General features: G+C 41.1%; 3 protein-coding genes across 5 annotated transcripts; all 3 read right to left on the reverse strand.

The window, feature by feature from the left end:
* Positions 1-1,394: 1,394 nt before the first annotated feature.
* myorg (myogenesis regulating glycosidase) lies at positions 1,395-9,052 on the reverse strand. The gene is made up of 3 exons (XM_086198775.1): positions 8,857-9,052; positions 5,831-6,203; positions 1,395-5,401 (listed from the first exon to the last, which is right to left on the reverse strand). Exons 2-3 carry the CDS (start codon positions 6,091-6,093, stop codon positions 3,610-3,612), a joined length of 2,055 nt encoding a protein of 684 aa, XP_086054901.1. The 5' UTR covers positions 6,094-6,203; positions 8,857-9,052; the 3' UTR covers positions 1,395-3,609.
* Positions 9,053-9,079: 27 nt separating this feature from the next.
* Positions 9,080-11,593, reverse strand: LOC147267741 (uncharacterized). Of its 3 annotated transcripts, XM_086198777.1 has the most exons (5): positions 11,450-11,593; positions 10,544-10,581; positions 10,283-10,456; positions 9,901-10,020; positions 9,080-9,807 (listed from the first exon to the last, which is right to left on the reverse strand). In XM_086198777.1, the coding sequence occupies exons 1-5, from the start codon at positions 11,579-11,581 to the stop codon at positions 9,717-9,719; spliced, it is 555 nt and encodes a 184-aa protein (XP_086054903.1). In that variant the 5' UTR covers positions 11,582-11,593; the 3' UTR covers positions 9,080-9,716. The 3 variants fall into 3 exon arrangements, with proteins under 3 accessions (XP_086054903.1, XP_086054902.1, XP_086054904.1); XM_086198776.1 differs by having other exon boundaries at positions 9,148-9,807; positions 10,283-10,581; XM_086198778.1 differs by lacking the exon at positions 9,901-10,020 and having other exon boundaries at positions 9,151-9,807; positions 10,283-10,581.
* Positions 11,594-13,067: 1,474 nt separating this feature from the next.
* LOC147267742 (BOS complex subunit ncln) lies at positions 13,068-18,832 on the reverse strand. The gene is made up of 16 exons (XM_086200649.1): positions 18,717-18,832; positions 18,370-18,512; positions 16,984-17,174; positions 16,602-16,746; positions 15,527-15,624; positions 15,362-15,439; positions 15,155-15,258; positions 14,977-15,065; positions 14,756-14,895; positions 14,499-14,677; positions 14,314-14,401; positions 14,111-14,149; positions 13,643-13,815; positions 13,515-13,568; positions 13,364-13,442; positions 13,068-13,260 (listed from the first exon to the last, which is right to left on the reverse strand). Exons 2-16 carry the CDS (start codon positions 18,497-18,499, stop codon positions 13,204-13,206), a joined length of 1,644 nt encoding a protein of 547 aa, XP_086056775.1. The 5' UTR covers positions 18,500-18,512; positions 18,717-18,832; the 3' UTR covers positions 13,068-13,203.
* Positions 18,833-19,463: the final 631 nt, after the last annotated feature.

A 19,463-nucleotide genomic window follows, 5' to 3' on the forward strand; every position in this document is an offset into this window, starting at 1 on the left:
AGCTCATTCTTGAGACACACTGGCCCCTCACCACAACAACTGGCATCTCTCTTCCACAGATGGACACACAGGTGGGCTCGCAGGTGGGGAAGGAAGGCAGAAGTGCTCTGCCAGTTTTGTGTGCTACTTGATGTGTTTGTGAGTGCTCACACGCACGCACGCACACACACACACACACACACACACACACACACACACACATACACACACACACAACATCTGGACCATGTTGTCCCTAATGTTAGAGAAAAGAATCCATCAGTGAAGCTACACTGCACCCTCCTGGACATCTGCGGCACCACACAGCCGAAACAAGCACTTATTTTTGTGAAAATCTAAATTAACTGTGAATTTTTTAATGAGTCATATTGTTATCTTTACTGCATTGCTATTACGAACAGTTGCACATTTCACCCTCATTTTCTTCAGGGTGAAATTAGGGGGAAATTTATCAAATGTTCTCATAATGAACGAGGGGCTGATTAAGTGAACTTTAAAAATTCTCCACTTACTGTGGAAATCTCCTCCATTCTCTCAAAACTCCTGCATACATTATCTGTCCAGTCTCAAGGAAAAAAAAAAAGGGCAGATCCAAACAATATGATTGCAGAAAGCAAATCAACAAATATTATTGATCTCTGCAACACACAGACAGCTAATCAATGAAAGTATGTCCTCCTCGCACAGGCTGCAAGTCCAGATCAATTTTGAAGAAAGATGAGGTAATGGCAAATCAAATGAAGTAGTTCTGAAGCATATCCCGCTGTTGTGTAAAGGAATTAATTCCCTAAACACATGAAAGATCGACCATAGCTGTAAGAAATGTTCCAGCTGGGCCATTTGAACTCAGAAAGTGCAATCATGCTTAATGCTGTAATTCTAATAAATATTTAGGTTTTTATTCTTCGTGTGTAGTCAGGCTCTTATCTAGTCATACACTTTTATATCAGTTGCTCCCTGGCCTCACATCATGAACCAGCAGATGATTTATTGATCTGAGCGCAGCCTCCAAATACCGGCACAATTGTTTCATCACTTTGTCATTATTGCCCCGTGATGAGCTGGGCATCAAAAAGTTGAAAAAATGCCTCTCAAGGGCGCATCTTTTCATACTGAATTGATGGGCCCATTAGTTGTCACACATTGCACACGCATAAAAGGTTACAGGTTTGAATTGGCTCACTGATTGCATGGTCACTTTACTGACCTGAAAGTCATATCCTTGTTTTCCTTTACTTTTTTAGTTTAATGTGCGTGTGTGTGTGCGTGTGTGTGTGTGTGTGCGTGCGTGCGTGCGTGTGTGTGTAAAAGTGACAACTTTCAGTGGAAAATAATTTGTCTGCTGTGGTGGTTAAAGTAAATGCAATAAATGAACTTAATCTTCAATTTAGGAACAACGATTACTGCATTTAATGAAACCACAACAGGAATGCAGGAAAAAAAAGCACTTTACACGAGTTTTCTTCACACACATATGACATCAGATATGCACTCTTGCTGAAATGTCAGTTGCAATAACTCTCAGAAAACAGGATCAGAAGAGCAATAAGCACATTCGGGATAGAGCCTCTCAGTCTTCTTATAAACCGGGACCGTCTGAGATGGAAATAGCCTCAGAACTGCCGAGTGGGAACGACTATAAATAGGTGTCGTGATGAAACTAAGTCAAAGGTGAACTGCATGTCACAGCACACATTGGGTGGGGTGGGTAGTGGCTTCAAAACAGACGGCATATAATAAATTGACATAGAAGAAAATTGCACCATTAGTGGATGTTGTTTGATCCATCTCAAACGTTTAAAAAAGCTATCACAGCGAGCACAGAAAATTACAACTGAACAATAAATTATTCCTTGATAAATATTCGTGTTAGAAAATGGGCACATGTAGGACGTTTAAGAAAATATTACGGTTCGGAGACGTTCTCATTTCACATTTGTTGAACACTCGATATGGGGTTAAGAAGCTGATACTATTAAATAACAACAATGACAGTGGTACATGTATAGCATGAGAACTTGTCGCATACAAAAACACACATGCAGTAATTATTAACTCATGGCACTTTGAGATAGCACTGCAGTTACAAAATATTTCCATTATTAAAACATAAAATGACAAAATATGTAGTGACATTTAATCAACTCCCAGTCTGACCGCTGGTTTGTTGTCCGTTGGCCTGATGGCAGGATTACACAAAATACGAGGTGACAGATTCTCATTGAATGTGGTGGTGCAGAGGAACATGGACCCATTCAATTTTGGCCAGATCTTTCTGTAATAGCACAAAACTGCCTTTGTTTAAATTGGCCATGGTGGAGGTCTGCGCTCCTTCAAGTTTGACAGTTAAATGTCACTAAATAAACGGGATTCCACATTGCTTGCCCAGAGCATAGAGAAAAAGAACATCCGTTAGACGACTGAGTTTCAGAATTTGTTTTAAAAAGTTGTTCCATTGTTCAGACTCCAATACCACAAGGAAATGCTTCAGATATTAAGTAAAGATGCGGGATCTATTGGCAGGTATGCAAGTCTATGCACTGATCCAATAATTACATCATTTACTGGCATATAATATATCATAAGTTTAAATCATTATGCTTCCACTGGCATCTACTGTATTAGAAGACATATCTGGCGAGTAACAGCCAGAAATGTGCTGATACTTTACATTGAAAAGACACATCAATAAAACTGCAGAGTGTCCAGTATAAAGGTTGTCAAAGTAGAAATAATGTTCAACGGTTTTATTCTCTGCATGTATTTGATCGTGTTTTGTTATTTAACAGACTGGTATCAGAAAAGGTGTCAGAATCAGTGAATGAAAACGTTCCCAGGACATCTCGAACTAACTACATTGGTTATAAAGGGGCTTTTGGAGTCAGCCATGCACAATTAATACAGTTTAACTTTAGAAAAACACACAAGTGCCTGAGAGAGCAGTTACCTGAGGAGGATCAACCATTAACAAGTGACAGATGTCTTCTGCCGGGCTGTGTTAACATGCCACTGTGTTACAAAAATGAAAGCGCACACACTTTGCATTCACTCTGATTACTGAAGCATAAAACTTTCCATGAGAATCCCTGAAAAGTCTCTGGGAGCAAAAGAATAGAGAAGACATCTGCGCTCAGTCAGCTGAAAATGTGTTGTATAAAATCGGGATTTTCATTCCGGCATGAACAAAAATTACTATTTCATTCCCGTGGTACAATCTGTAACACCCTAAAAAATAACCTGATGGCGATTATCCCTTCTTCCATTCATTCTTTTCTTATTCCCTTTTCAACCCATTATTGCATGGACCTTAGAATATTTCTATTAAAAAGCAACAACTGCGAGAGAATCATGGCCTTCATTCGTTTGAATTACATGACCATAATGAGCATTGTTGTGTAACAAATTTTCACATTAGTGGTGTAACATGGTGTTTAACAGTACATTTCCTTTTAATAAGTCTTTATATTTCGATGCGCAAAAAAGCTCCATGAAAGACAAATCTGCGATGTCAATTCTGTCAAGCATAAAATCATTGTGCGTCGCTTCTCTCGCAAGCGTATCAGAGAAGCAACTATAACAAAGCTTGTTAAGCTTTACATTTCCTCCTAGCTACACCCAAAGAAAGTAAGCTATTTCATCCAGGTCTACAGGATAATCTGTGAGGTGCAATGGCTCCTTGATATCAAATCGCTCACCCTTATAGCTTCTCCAGTGACCAGCAGGGAGGTAGATATCCCGCTCTTGCTTGCCAGGTTCTAAAACAGGTGCTACCATGAGGTCATCCCCAATCAGGAACTGGGAGTCAATCTTATAGGCTGTCTCATCACCTGTGGCAATCCACCACAGGGGCCGTATGATTGGGTCCCCAGTGTCCAGCACCTCCCCGGCCAGCTCAAGGACCCGTGGCGCTACAATACTCTGATGGAGGGCTGTGTATTTCCGAGCAATTTCAACTACCTCGTTGTCATATTCCCATGGCGGAATAGAAAATTGCATTGAGGGCATGAAAGCTGACAGCTCCAGCCAGCGGATATAGAGCTCTCGGTCAGGTAATGCTCGATCTCCATCAGTGCGGTTCAGATAGGCATTCCCTCCAATCATGTCGGGTAGGATGAACTGATAGCCCAGAATGCTGATGGTGAGCACGGTGGGAATAAGAGATTTCAGGCCCAGCTCATAGCCCCACACAGAGTCCCTGTCAATAGGTCTGAAGAAACAGGATATGTTCTGAGACTGGTAGCCACTTCGCAGCTCAGCTCTGTCATTGTAAGGAATGGCCATCTCAGTGTAGCGTCTTGTGAAAAAACTTGGATCCCGAATTGGAGTTCTAGTACTAAATTTCCATGGTAAGTAGTTGGTCTCACCCGCATCAAATTTAAAAGATGACACCCCATACCTGGAGCGCAGGGAACGCAGTTGGGAAGAAAACCAATCACGAGCTTCTGGATTTGTGAAGTCCAGAATTCCGCCGATTCCATTCCACCAGCGCACCAACGCCGGCAGTTGGCCCGAAGGCTCTCTGACAAACAACCCCCTTTCTACACAAGTATGGAAGTTTTCTGAGTCATAGTTAACAAAAGGGTGAATCCAGAGAGACACGAGAAATCCATCCGCTTTCAACTTCTGAAACATGGCCGAGGCATTGGGGAACTTTGCTGGATCAAACTCAAATTCCCCATATCGCCTGGTGTAGCGATCATCTAGTTCCAGGTGGCTGCAGTTAAAGTTGTGCTTGTGGATGTTTGCAGCGTACGTCAAAAGCTTCTCCTGATTAATGTCAGTCTTGTGCAGAGCCCACGTGGACCAAATAGGATGACGAAACATTGCCTTGGCAGGTACTTTGTACGGTTTGTTGAAGTATCTGCGTACCATGTACTTATGTATAGACGTCACATCCAAGCCCACGCACACTCTGTAGCTAAGCTCGGCACAGGGAGCCTCCCCTGGGTTTGGCTTGAACGGACTGTCATTGTATCGCGCCTGGAAATACATAGTCTTCTCTGTGTCATTCCAGCCCAGATGGAAAGGCACAGAATTATTGATCTTGATAGCTGTAGCATTGGATGAAAGCCAATAACTTTCCAAAATTCCACCGAACTCATTTCGGTTCGAGTAGATGTCACTTGTAACAAAAGGTTTGGGAGCCTGCTGCCCAGACAGGGAAATAGGCCAGTGCTGAATCGCTGAAACTGCACCACCGTACCAGTGTGCAAACTTGTATGTCATAGCATGCTCAACGGAAATGTCAGGAACCAGTTCTTCCCAACGCACGCGGTAACACTGCACCGTGTCTTTGGGTCGTACTGTCTCAATGAAGAAGTTTAGTTCTCTATCAGTGGTGCGCCCACAGCTCAATATCTCGCCTTCTTTGGAGCAAGAATCCAAATCCAGCGTCCCAGACCTGCCGAAATTCAAACACAGCATCATAAAAGCTCTCTCTCTCAGCTCACAGATATGTTGTGTAACACTTATATCACAGCAGATGATTGTAACATTTCAAATAATATATTACTGAGTTTGAAGTAAGTTGCTCTGTACAGAGTTTAAATGGTCATGAAAAAAAAAAAATTCCACACCTTGAATTTAAAAAAAAAATTTAAATAAAGGTAGAAATTTTGAGGGAAAATAAGGTTCATTAAAATAACTGTATATTAGTGTATAAATGGAATACGTGAATTTTAAATCCTTTTATTTAAATATATGTCTTGGAAATGATTAAAATTAAGGAATATATTGTTAAATATGTATATGGACCTTTATGTACTCTTATACCCACTCTGTGTGAAAAACACCAATCAGATTACAACAGCCAGTAAAAAAAACAACCCACCTGAAATCCATCCAGAAAACAATAGACCCTCCCTGGTTTCGAATAATGTAGCCATCTTTATTCAGATCAAGCAGCTGAGTCTTAAGCAGCTCAGCTTTTCGTAGCGAGGCGATATAGTAGCACCACGCTGTCACAGCTGAGATCAGCAGCACCAGCCCGATCACTCCAGCTCCAACTAGGGGTCGAGTGTCCTTGCTGTGTTTCTGCTTGGGGATAACATCTGTAATTGTTCCCCCCGCTCCTCCCGGAACAACCTGGTACATGACTTGTGCTGTTTAGTAAGCAAATCGTTGAGTTTAGGTTGTACAGATCATGGGAAAATTTTTGAGGTATTCTCTTGTTGATTTCTGGCCCAGTTGTCACATCTGACTGTCTGTGGAGAGAGAGAGAGAGAGAGAGAGAGAGAGAGAGAGAGAGAGAGAGAGAGAGAGAGAGAGAGAGAGAGAGAGAGAGAGAGAGAGAGAGAGAGAGAGGACTTTCAAAATTCACTGTTCCAACCCCAACGATTAACACAATAAAGTGCTGTATGGAGTTACCTTGGTATCTTCATTGTGAACTAAAAAAAAAAAAAAATCGTTAAAAAATTACATGCAAATCCAAAAGTTTTGATGACAAATGCAATTTTTTTGTTTACGAATCAATTTTTGGGTTGCAATAACGATAGTTTAACTTTTTTTTAGATTACATATCAAACAGCACAATAAACATTAAAAAAGTAACTCCATATTGCTGGAGATTCAGTACATCACATTGACCTGCGACCAGCCATGTCCAGTTAGCATTGACTTTGCGTAGCAGAAACGCACATTAAAGACGTCGATGCAGTTCTGCATCTATCTGGGTCCTGCGTCCGCTCAAGGCCTCTGTGAGGTTTCCAGCATCACGGCATGCTCTGCATTGCTGCACTCATTTCGTAACACTTAGAGATATTATACTGTCAGGATATAAAATGTAAAGATTTGTTTGAGATTTAAAAAAAAAAAAAATCTACTGCCAATTACCCGTGAGAGGATAAAGCAGACTTTGCCAGCAGTAATTCGAACATACGAGTTCAACTGATACGAGTCATTTGTATGTAAGGAAGTAGAGGAGCAGAAAAGGGGATTTTGTCCTTTGAGTTCTGCCAAAGCGGGGAGGGAGAGGAAAGCATACTAAACTTTCTGCTTCATCAAGCCAAACTCACCAGAATCGTTTCCAGCCGGGACATTTGATAAAGCTCGCAACAAACCAAACAACAGCCAAAAGACACATCCCAGAGGGGACATTTTATTAGCTGTGGATTTACTTAATCAGAATAGTTTTGATTAGAATGCAAAGTAGTTCAGTTCTACCTCATAACACTGTTTGGTGACTCGCACTGACTGCAACGTGTCTGCCCCTGCAGCAGGGACCAATCATAAAATATCCATCCATCCATCCATTTTCTACTGCTTATCCTGTTAAGGGTCGTGGAGGGGGGGGGGGGGGAGCCTATCCCAGCAACCTTCAGGCGAGAGGCGGGGTTCACCCTGGACAGGTCACCAGTCCATCACAGGGCCAACACATAGAGACAGACAACCATTCACACTCACAGCCACACCTACGGTCAATTTAGAGTATCAATCAGCCTCGTCCCCTCTTGATGTCTTTGGACTGTGGGAGGAAGCTGGAGTACCAGAGAGAACCCACACAGGAACAGGGAGAACATGGAGACTCACACAGAAAGATCCTGTGATGGAGCCAGGACTTGAACCCAGAACCTTCTTGCTGTGAGGTGACAGTGCGAACCACTATTAATTATAAATGTAATTGACTAATTCTGTGTTGAGCCACTTTGAGTAGGTTTCTCCCAGTAACAGAGGTGAATATAGAATCCTATCATCATGACTAAAGGAGGAATAACAGCTGGGTTCTTGGAGATTGTCCTTGTCTTCAGGGTTCTGGATGGATTTCCTGTACTTAAAGGCAGCCTAGTTGACAGTTTCTGTAAAAACTGAAACATCATTTTCAGATTCAACTGATGCTTTGAGCTGGCAACCCTACGTAACTACAATGAATTGGTACTTGCTAACGTAACACTAATCTATGACATTGTTCTACGATGGGGAGACACGCAGGGATCATCACATTTCCATGAAAAAAAACTTGTGGCTCTGAATGTATTATTAGGCTTATTACAAGAAATATATTTTATTTTTCTTGAGAGAGAACCAAAAGACAATGACAATCTACCACAGTAAGGCTGTAAATAATTATTCTTTCAGTTGTTGATCAACCGTGTTTATTTTTGATGAATAGTCACACTGTTTATTCTGTAAACTGCTGCAAAATTTAGTTCAATATTGACCTCTGATTATCCAGTTGCAGCCCAAATCATTCAATTAGGTATCATTAATTACAGCTAAGAAAACTGGGTAAATGTTACCGTTGGAACCAGAACAGAAGATGCAGCCATATTTACTTTCTTTGTGTTTTACTGCAAGAAAAACAGACTTGATTTGGACCAGATTGTTGCTTATGATTTTTCAGGTTTATTTTCTAACTTTCCATCCAGATTTGATTTTGTCATTGAGAGAGTGTGAGAGGAAAACCAATTTGAGACTCCGGGCACCTTTGTGTTTACTGTGTGTTCAGGGGAAGTTTAATATCTGCCATTTCAGCTGATTTACTATCTATTCTGACTTTAAAAAAAAAAAAAAAACAACACAGAAATGCTGAGAGAGTCTCAATAGACCTGTGAGAAATAAGCGTGTGTGTGTGTGTGTGTGTGTGTGTGTGTGTGTGTGTGTGTGTGTGTGTGTGTGTGTGTGTGGCCGATTTACATGTTATATCCACAATAATCTAATTATAGCCGAGGTGACAGGCAGAATATTACAGACCACCGAACGTCACTTCGAGCATGAACGATCGATCTTTATATCTGACGTGGACTTTAGCTTTCTCGTTCGCATGTTCACTTTCAAACAAAAAGACATCCAAAATATTTACAAGTTTACCACAAAGGGATCGTATAGTCTATTTTCTAATGCATCATAACTTCTACTTACTCGTAACGCCGTTATTCTTGTGCATTTGGTGGGTGGTGCAAGAATGTTACCGGAGAAGAGAAAAAAAACCCCAAGGGAGTCGTTCTAGTCGCTTCTAAGTCGTATTTAGGATCATTCTTTTCATTAAATCAGTTGTTTCCTGCCACAGCGTGCAGCAGCCTCACTCACAACACCCAACTTGTTTTCCACAGTTCATAGGCACAAAAAAAAAAAACAGCATCAAGTCGTGAAGTTGTTGCGTATCGCCTTGACCACGCCCACAACAACATGGGAAATGTAGTCCAGCAGGAGTAGTGTACTTTTTTATGGAACTCAGCTTGATAAACACATCACACTGGTGGAATAACTTTAATAACACACTTACTGAGGTACAAATACAGAGCTGGGATATTTATCGTAGTGTAGTTCTATGTGATGCAATAATGGTGCTTATAATGAGCTTTATTGGTGGTATATTTTTTTCTTTTATATAGTAGCAGGAGACAATTACTGTAATAATCACCACAATTATTCTAATACCCCTGAGTAAAGTTTCATTGTTTCTCTCCAAGCATGTAATAAAGACTTACTAAGTCTAAGATAAAAAATTTATGACGTGGACTCATTTGGGCCACATTTGATTTGATCTTCACAAACCCCTTATGGGATCATTTTTCTGCTAATTTTGTCCTGAATTGTAAAAGTGTCAGCGTTGTATGTTGCAAGATAATACAGTTACATTATTCATTTCAACGCCTGTGTCTCATTGGGTTAATTAGTACAGAATTGAACAATGGCGTGTTTAATGATCCGCCATTTCGCCGGGGAACCCCTGGAGCCCCCTCAAGCAGGTCCCCTCTCTGGAAGACAATACTCTGGTTCTAACGAAGACTCTCAGACACAAACTCTGGGTGTATGATGTAGTGACCAGCTTGGTAGGGCTTCACCACGTGGAAACAGCTGTAGCAGCCGCTGTTGAGAGAACACGACATGACAGAGCGTTCCAGCAGTTTTCTATGTGCAATATGGACAATTTTTGTGAACTAAATCAAGTTTGATATGCACCTATAATCCAAGATGCTACTACAACGTGATTTTCCAAATTGTGTTGGTGGACAGTGAGGATGAGCAGCAAAAGCGTTGATGGTCTGTGGTCTTGCCTGAAGCTGAGTGGCTGCGCGATCACTGCCAAAAGCATTTGCATTTATCAGAACATCAAGAATAACTTAGCTCTTATATTATTTCATGGTCTTCCTTTTGTCTCTGTGTTAGTAAGAGCTTATCTAGTAATGACAAAGGCAACAAGCAGAGGTCAGATGTCAAGCACTCAGCCGAGTTGCTGTGCTGAGAGTGGATTCCTCTAATAATCAATTCTAATTCAAATAAAAGCAGAGTCAGCGTTTCTTTGGTTATCTGTGAGCCATAGTTTGATGTGATAAAGGGTCACCTGGGTGGGCTCTTCAGTGATGCAAGCAGCTGGTTGCTGGAGGCAGCAGGCGGATCAGGGAGCTGCAGCTTCTGCAGTCCGTCAACAGAGGGCAGAGCTGTGGAGGTGTTGATTCTGTGCTGTGGTCTGCATGTGTCCACAATGCTGGTGAATTCAGGGCAAGCCCTGACTGGACTATGGAATGACAAATGTTTGACAGGAGGTAAGAATAAACGGGAGGTGTCCATAGAGGACGAGGGTCGTGCCTGAGTGTGTGATGACCTGTGGGTGGTCTGGAGACTACGAGGGAACAGGAAGTTCTGGAATTGCAAGAGAATACGCGTCAGTAGAAATAGAAGAGAAGAAAATTTTAACAGAGCGTAACATTTTGCCAAATTCCAGCCCACTGAAAGGTCAGATTTTCCCCAACATATGTTAAAAAGTGAATGGATAAATAAAGAAATAAAGAACTAAAAAAAAAAAAAGGGCATTAACAGGCCTACTAAGAAGAATGTTTAAACAATATTTTTAACATTTTCATTTTTTCATAACTTGATCATGTCAGTTTGGTTCTTTTGGCTGGCACTCACATGAAGGTTCAGTTTTGGCCCTCTAAGAAAAAAAAAAGGTTTTGGCCCCACTGTTTTACACAATACTGTCATTTTTTTTTTTTTAAATACTATTTTACAGTCGTCTCTGTTTTGGTAGTGTTTTGTTGTTTTGCAGGGGAGGTTTTGTGGGTTAAAGTGAGAGTACAACACTTCTCCCAGCCCTCTTTTCTACATGTTCAGACGAATGAATAGTCATGGAGGAAATAATGAATAATACATAGAACACAGCTTTCACCCAGCTCAGGGAAGTGTAAACAACACGCTGCAAATCAGTATAGGACACCCTGAAGGGCTAAAAGCTATGAAGGTGGTGCCAGTAATGTCATGTCTCAAATGATGTGAAAATCTCTGTTTTTGTTCATTGATTTTTTTTTCATTATGTGTAAAATGACATATTTATGTGCATTAATTTTATATATGTATATATATATATATATATATATATATATATATATATATATATATATATATATATATCTCAAGACTAGTTTATGAAGAGATTCTCTTTCAGTTTTCACAATTCCAAAGTATTACTCTGACCTGACAAGTCCAAGTGTGTGGAGGCTTTGCGTCTCACCACATGAGGCTGGGGGTTGTTCCTGCGGTGGGCAGAGGACGGTCGCAGCTGAACGCGTTCCACTTTTCCCGGGGAGGCGAATTGCTCTTTGTAGGCTGTGACATAGAGCTGTGGAGCCATCTTCACGTTCATCTTTATCCTCGCTGCTTCTTTCCCGTCAGCCTGAAAGTCATCAGCATCTTCCCCCTCCCCCGTCACCTGAAAGCTCCTCCCATCCTGTCCTCTTGATCTGTTTGCAAATTTTGTATCCTCTCCAAAATTTGCTGAATTTGTATGTTTTGGGGGGGAAAAAAATGGCGGTAGTTGGACCGCAATGATTTTTGCTGATACGCTTTTTCTGTCTGTTAATTCACTCTATTATTGTGTTTCTCTCTGCGTACGCCAGTGGACATTAATCCTGCATAGATTTTCATCGAATAAACAAAAGCATTTCATTGAGCCTGAAGCTACTGTAATGAATCTTATTTGTTGGGAATAAAGACAGTTTAAGAGCATCCCTGCTGAACCAGAACAGCTCTTAGTGCTACCTGAGCACTCAGCCACTAATCCTCCTAAGCCCACGGCCCCCTGCAGAGACACACATACCTGGGGTCACTACCATGACCTATTTCTCTCCTGGGGGGGCAGCTAAATTAGCCAGCATTGATCTCAAACACTAGACTGAGCTGCTCCCAAATGCTTTGTACATAAAACAGTCTCTTATCAGATCTGCAGACCTGAAACAAACTAGGGGCGGTGGTGGGATTTCTCTGAATCTCCCACCACCACCACCATCTAGGGTCACCTCTATTCACTATCAGCATGCCACACGAGCATCAATAATTCACCAAGCGCTGTAGGGTGTCTTTGTGTCTGCACTGCTCGCGCTGAGTTGTCAGTGACAAGAACTGGCTGTTCAAGTCTCCGAGATGGCTGAGCCTTGTTTGACAGCCATGTTAAGCTCAGTCAAATCCATGTCAACAGCTGCAGCTCAGAGGACAGGAGGATCATTGTAATGAAGTGGCAGGAACGTCCTTCGCGGATGCTCCCAACAAATCTAAGCTGTCCATCTAATGCAATACTTCCTAGACTGCCCCTTTCGTTTTGTTTTCTTTAGATATGCTTCAATAAAAGACTTCTTTCAGTTCCACAAACAAATGGTTTACAGCAAAGGTTCTCAAGATGGGGTTCGGGGACCCCCATGAGTATTTCAGTGTTTTGATGATGTCTTGTTAAATTCCTGGTAATTTGTGAGGTAATTTCTGTCACATTTTAAGATCATTTCTTACAATTATAATTGTGCCCTTCTACATATATTCATAAAAGAAAACATAGAGGGAAAATTGACTTTCCTGGGCGAATAATTATTGACTTATTAGCAAAAATAACAGAAATATAGGAATGAAAAACAACTTATATCTAGACAATGATCAACCAGTTACTATTTTCTAAGTTTTCTTGTTACCTTCCTACAGTGTATGTTTTTGTATGGTTTATCTTATGTTTTTTTTTATATTCAGTGTCGTATAATCTTGTAAGTTTTGTTGTCTTTGATTTGGTCATGTGTGACATGTACCTTTTATGAATTATTTATGTATGTATGTATTTATTCATTGAGGATCAAGGGTGGTTTACCACACATTGGTTTTATTGACGATAAAAAGTACAAACATCTTTAAAACAATACACAAAGCACGTGCACCAAACTATCAGTCTCTTGCTTCCATGTTCTGCAGAAAAGCAGCAGTCCATAAAATCAGTGTACAATGTTGCATTCATTGATGCTTGGATTTCACAACAGCTTTCAGTCTTTTGTAGAGATACCCAAAGTTCTGGAAGAGAGAACAGATATTCAAGAAAATAAAGTTTAAATATAAAAAGTTGTGATTTGGTGGTATGCTACTTGCAAGGAAGTAAAGTGACAAGAATACAAACCTGGATTGCATAGAAGATAATTCCTAAGTAGGCAGCAATGCAGCCACCCAAGAAGAGATCGAAGGCTGCAGGTTTCACTCTGAGAGAAAATAGTGTATCAGTACTCGCGTGTCTGAAATGATCTCATACACGAAGGTCACCTGATATTTACCTGTACATCACTATGGGTTGGCTCATTTGATCAAAAAAGGTGATGTCAGGATCCCTGTAGGGAGAATGTTCAAGGACATCGATCAGTCATAAATACATGCAGGTGCAGATTAAAGCCTTTCATGTCACCTCTTGTCCTGTCTGAAGGTATGTCTGTGGACTTGCTGTAAGTAGCGTTTGAACTCGTGCTCCAGTGAATTAACCAGCAGGATGTGACCGGGTTCCTTATCCAGCAGCTGTGTGGCCCTCGGGATTGATGTCAGGAAGGACATCAGACTGGTCATTCGACTGTCCTGGAAATCCTGTATTCAAAAATAAGATTTAAAATAGTTAGAAAAAAAATGCATAAAACATTTGTATAATCACATGAAAATAAAAGTTATCGAATAGAAATGTGTCCAGATTATTAAACGACTCAGATTCTTGTAAACCTTAAAAAAAAGAATGTGTGATCCACATTACTTTTCTCATTACCAGTGAAAGTAAAGCTTTACGTTCTACATGCTGATTCAAGTTATGTGATGTCTACAGACGAACACTAGAGGGCAGCACATACTCATGACTAGATTTACATACGTAGCTCAAACTGTATCTCACCATCTGTCCCTTGAAAAGCTGCACATCTCTCGGTGAGCCCTTGTTGAGGAAGACACAAGTATTGGTAACATGCTATATACGCATGTAGCTCAAAATGTTCCTGTCTCCAGATGTACTACATTTTCATGTTATTTTATCGGTGTTTTCAGTGCTAATCAGACGAATATTAACTCTGCTGGTCACACTGGCTCATTTGTCCTCACCTTGTCTGTCAGATTGAACATAAACCGTGCCAGTGTTTCTGCTATGATGATGCCATTACGCTTCAGTTTCCTGAAGTCCACTTGTGACCTGTGAGGAGACATTCACACCATCCTCCATATGCATCTGTGTCCTCTCAGGTAAACCAGGTCTGCACAGAGCTCAAATATCTACTCGAAGAACCTACATGGTGTCCAGCAAAGAGCCTCGACGCTCAGATTTGGGGTCATCCAGGTGGGACAGAGTGAATCCAGGTATCCTGCGCAGGCTGTAGCGCTCGTGCTCCCAGGCCACTGTAGACTCCACAAGATTGATCTTCTTATGGACCAATCCAGTCTTCACCCAGGGGAATCTGGAGGAAACGACCTGGAGGAGACCCCAAAAGTTCAAAAGGAACTGTAGTCTTCTTATTTTTGCATCTCCCCTTTGAGTACAGCTGTTTACCTCCTCCAGCTGTTGAATGAAAGAATGCATGGGCGTGTCAGGTTTCGGAGGGCGGGACACATGCATGTACAGCTCATCGCCATTGGCCAGGGTATCCAAACACAAGACAAAATCCACGTTGTCATGGAGCAGGCTGGACTCTGGTTTGAAAAGGATAGGATAATGTCTCTCACACAAGCTGCTCTCGTACACATCAACATGACAGCGACCCAAAACCTCACCAGCATGATCAAGATTCTCTTCAATCCACCTCTTTGTGCCAAGGAAGTTGTGTTTTCCTCCTCCAGTGAGGGAGAACATGAAATGATATCTAAAACACAAAAGGAAAACCCAGGAATAGAAATTAATGTTTAGATCCCTTAATTTGGACAAAATACAGGGGAGGGCACGGTAACTCACGGAGGTCTGGTGCTGGGGCTACTGTAAAGCTTCTGGAAGAGACGGGCCAATTCTAGCAGAATGACAACCCCACTGCCATTGGAGTCGGCTCCATAAGACAGCCACTGAAGAATACATGACCACACAATTAAACCTTGATATTCTCATCATTATGACAAAGACAAAAATTAAGCATTTTAATATTGTGTTTTTGTGTTCGTGACTGACCGGCGACAGTCCGTAGGAGTCATAGTGGGCGGTGACTACAATAGTGGGCACATCCTCGCCTGCTCCAGGAAGCACGCCCTCAAACCGAAACAGATAAGTCAAATTAAACTGATCAGGTTTGAGGATTATGAAGAATATCACTCGAGCTTTGAGCGTCACGCTCACCTCCAGCGTGATGATAGTGTTGTCTGTGATGGCCTTAATAGGGACATTGTTGCTCACGAAGATCTGAAAGGCCGTGGCGGTGATCATACTTCGAAGGACTAGCCAAAACAAAAATCAAAGCATTAAATGCTGCTGTTTATGTCTATTTATGTTTATGTATTAGAATGTCTTTGTTGTATCCATTCCACAAGTTTTGTCCAACCCAGCCTCATGGCCATTCGTGATGGCGTCACATACATGATGTGGTCACGACTCACTTTAGGAGATGTGGTCACGACTAACCCTAACCCTAATCCCTAATACTAACGCTTCCCCTTAACGGAAATGGGTGAATCAGTTGCAACAATAGCCTACCAACATAAATAGCGACTATAGTAAGAATTAAACTGTTATGTAACATATCAGCTAACTGTATACTGAGTCGTGACAACATCCCGTAAAGCGAGTCATATTCGTGACGGTATCATATTCTTAATTGATCTGTCAGAACGTGACGCCATCACGAAAGGCCGTGAGACTGTTGTTTTGTCCAGGAATTAATTTCTTTCTTTCTTACGCTTTCATAAAACACATGGGAAGTCCACAGGAAATTTCAGTACAATGTTTTACAGAAGATGCTCTCAATTCATTTGAAAATTACAGCAATGAGTTACAGGGAAATTCCCCAAACCATTGACTTCAGTTCATTACTTGTAAATTACTGTGATTTTTTTTTTTCCCGTTTATTACCTCAGTCATGCCTCTAGTAGCGCATCTCTCTAAAAGACATCCATCTGTCGGCTCCTGAAGAGGGCCAGAGTGACCTCTTGTTCTTTGTTTTTTTCTGCTTCTTTTGTTACAGACCTGCTGAGCTATAACACCATTTTCTAAGGAAAATGTGCATGACCTAGTTTATTTAGTCTAAACTCTAAACGCACCCAATTCACATTTCCTTTTGCGAAACATTTCCAAATTTCCCCCGTAAACTGGTGAATTTCACAGTGTACATTTTAACAGTGCACCTTTCTAACTTACCCATTCTCTTATAACTGTCTCTTCCATCTATCATCCATCTATCATCTTGTACCTCTCTCACCTCGGATGAATATGGATGAGGTTCGGATGGATGCGGCCTGCCTGAGCTCCTCATACATGTAGAGTAGCTGCTCATCTTCAGGCGCCACGTACACAGGCATGAGAGTCTCCTTCAGCAAAGCCCGGCTTTCACTCACCATGAAGGACTGAGACAGATGAAAGCAAGGCCGTGTCACGGCTGAAGAACGGCTGACTTTCTTCTGCTACATCTTTCTCTTTTCATTAGCACATGCAGCAATTGTCTGATGTTAAGTAGCATGTTAGTTTATTAAGGAAATTTTCTATGATTAATTTTCTGCCCGGGGCTCCAACATAATACGATGACATCATGAATATTTGATTGTCGTCCTGAAGTTTGGAAGGTTTTTGAATAAACCTGTTACCTGCGCTGCCTCATGCGGGATACCAGAGACATTTTGAGGCAGAAGGATCAGAATGGCAGCAGCGTTTTGTCTCTGAGCTTCAAGGAATTTTTCGGTAGTGAAATCCGTCACCTTCATGATGACACAGCGGCGTGTCAGTACCGGCTCATCAGCTGAGCGGGCCTCTGCGACCACAATGGCTCCCCGGCAACCTCATCACAGCATCAAAGACAACAAAAAAAGACATAAGACATTGAACAGTTTTCACTCCAGCCTTCATAAAGAACATTCCAGATTTAACCTGATCTTCTGCCTCTTTGGCTACTGAATATTGAATAAATGAATAAGTATTTTGTAAAGAGAAAAGTTTATGCAAGTAAAATCAACAGAAACTCCGCTTAGGTCACATGAATGTAGAAACTTTATAACCATAATTAAACTTGAGATGACTGGGCAACTAATTAGCCTCGCAAATGATATAAATAACTTCACGCAAATGTAATAATCCACAAATGTAATAACCCACAAAAGTAATAACTTACAAAAGCAATAACCCACATAAGTCAAACAAATCTGCAGGGTTTAATTTAATGATCCCACAAATGTAACAAATTTCCCACAAACATAATAAGAGTTGCCTAACAAAAATGTAATATTGCTTTTCCCCCCCGATTTCATTTACAAGAAGTTAACATAATTACTGAATGTACATGTAATTTTGATCAAGACTTCATTTTTATTGCAGTCACACCCACTGTTATATTAATCCTACAAATTTAATAAGCCACAAACGCAGTTTCATAACTTCACAAATGAAATAAATGCCTAACAAACGTAACAGTTTCCTGACACAAATGTATATAGCTTCTTTCCCCACATACAGGATAATTATCATGTATTGACTATTATGTCTGGGATTAGTTATGTGTAATCTTCTGTTTTCAAAATTGTACTAACTTTTGATAACTGTTGATATCTCAAAAAGGAATAAAAGAGAGTTGTATTTTCATCGCAAATGTTGCAAAACTGTATGGGGAAACTGACGTCATTACTCACTCACGTTACGAAGATTGTCACAACATTTGTGTTAAATTTATCTCGTGTTTTTTTTTTCATGTTTGCGGGTGTAAAGTCGCTAACGCGGAAATCCTGATCAAAATAATAATAACGCGCAATTTCTCGAATTGAGTTATCTTCTTGAACATTAAATTACAGTGAGGTTTAATAATTTGTGGTGGTTCCCAGATCCCATTTTGACAACTTTTCTGAAGGACAAGGCCATGTGAGTTTTAGATTAGATTAGAGATCTACTGCATTTGTGGGATGTAATGACGTTTACAAGGAAATAACACAACTTTTCCAGGATTCAATTGTGTGTTGCTGTGCGAGCATGCGGCTGAAGCTTACCGTGCTTTTGTTGTGCCAGGTTGTATTGTTGCATCCTGTAGGCAGTGAACTCATAGGAGGATGCAGCAGGAAGAGCAGAGCCATGCAGAGACTGGACCGAGAATAGCAGCAGCAGGGCAGCAGCGTACATGATGTCACACTTTCTGTGTTGGTGTCAATCAATAGCAGGAGCTTGATGTTTGGATTCATACACTACTTAAATACCTTCATACGTCTTGTTTTTTTAGGACCAAATAAAATATCTTCAGCGAAGATAATCCAAGGCTTTACAACAAACTATGACTGTAATTGATGTCAATTATTCTGAATGAGCATCATGTAGAGGTACGAAAATGTTGCTTCCTCACCTGTCTCCCAGCGCTCCTGTCTCACTAGCCTTCAGCTCCACTGATACTCCTCGACAAAAACTCCTGTAGCTCCCTGGACTTTAGGCTTCTAAGTAAGCCAACATTCACCATCTGCTCCCAAGGGATCAACTCAAGGCTAATCACAAATACTCACCCAACCCCCCCCCCCCCCCCCCACCTCACACACACACACACACACACACTCTCTCTATGCTATCGATCTATCCATCCCTGGTGTTCATCCTCACCGTCTTTACTACTTCAGTACACATCTCCAGCAGAGACTGCGTGCAGGAGGAAGGCCAACATTTTCAAACAGTAGCCGTTTGTTTCATCCGCCGTGAGACGTCAGATGTGGAACACTTGAGAGCTGTCTTGAGGTGGACGCTTGGAAACAAGAGCGATGGTGTTGAAACTGACGACATCATATGGTCATCAGCCCGACTTCGGTATCATCTGTTGATATCAAACATTTTATAGTGACCCTCGCCAGGGAGGGTTTTGGTGTTGTTTGTCCGTCCATGTGGGTCAAAAAAGGACCAGAAAAACTGATTGAGTTTCAGATATTACGGTCTAATGTTGGAGTCTCCTTTGAATTTTAATAAACATGTTCAAAAAAATTGGTAGAACTGTAAAAGTCACCTGTATTCATTAAGATTAATCAGGGACATTAACAAGATATTCATACCATCAAAACAGGCCTACTATAGTCATGTCCTAAGAGACATGAATATACAATTAACTCCA

This window comes from Aulostomus chinensis, chromosome 3 (assembly GCF_037954235.1).
Source record: "Aulostomus chinensis isolate RoL2024-O1b breed Wild chromosome 3, RoL_Achi_v1.0, whole genome shotgun sequence".
NCBI classification, from domain to species: Eukaryota; Metazoa; Chordata; class Actinopteri; order Syngnathiformes; family Aulostomidae; genus Aulostomus; species Aulostomus chinensis.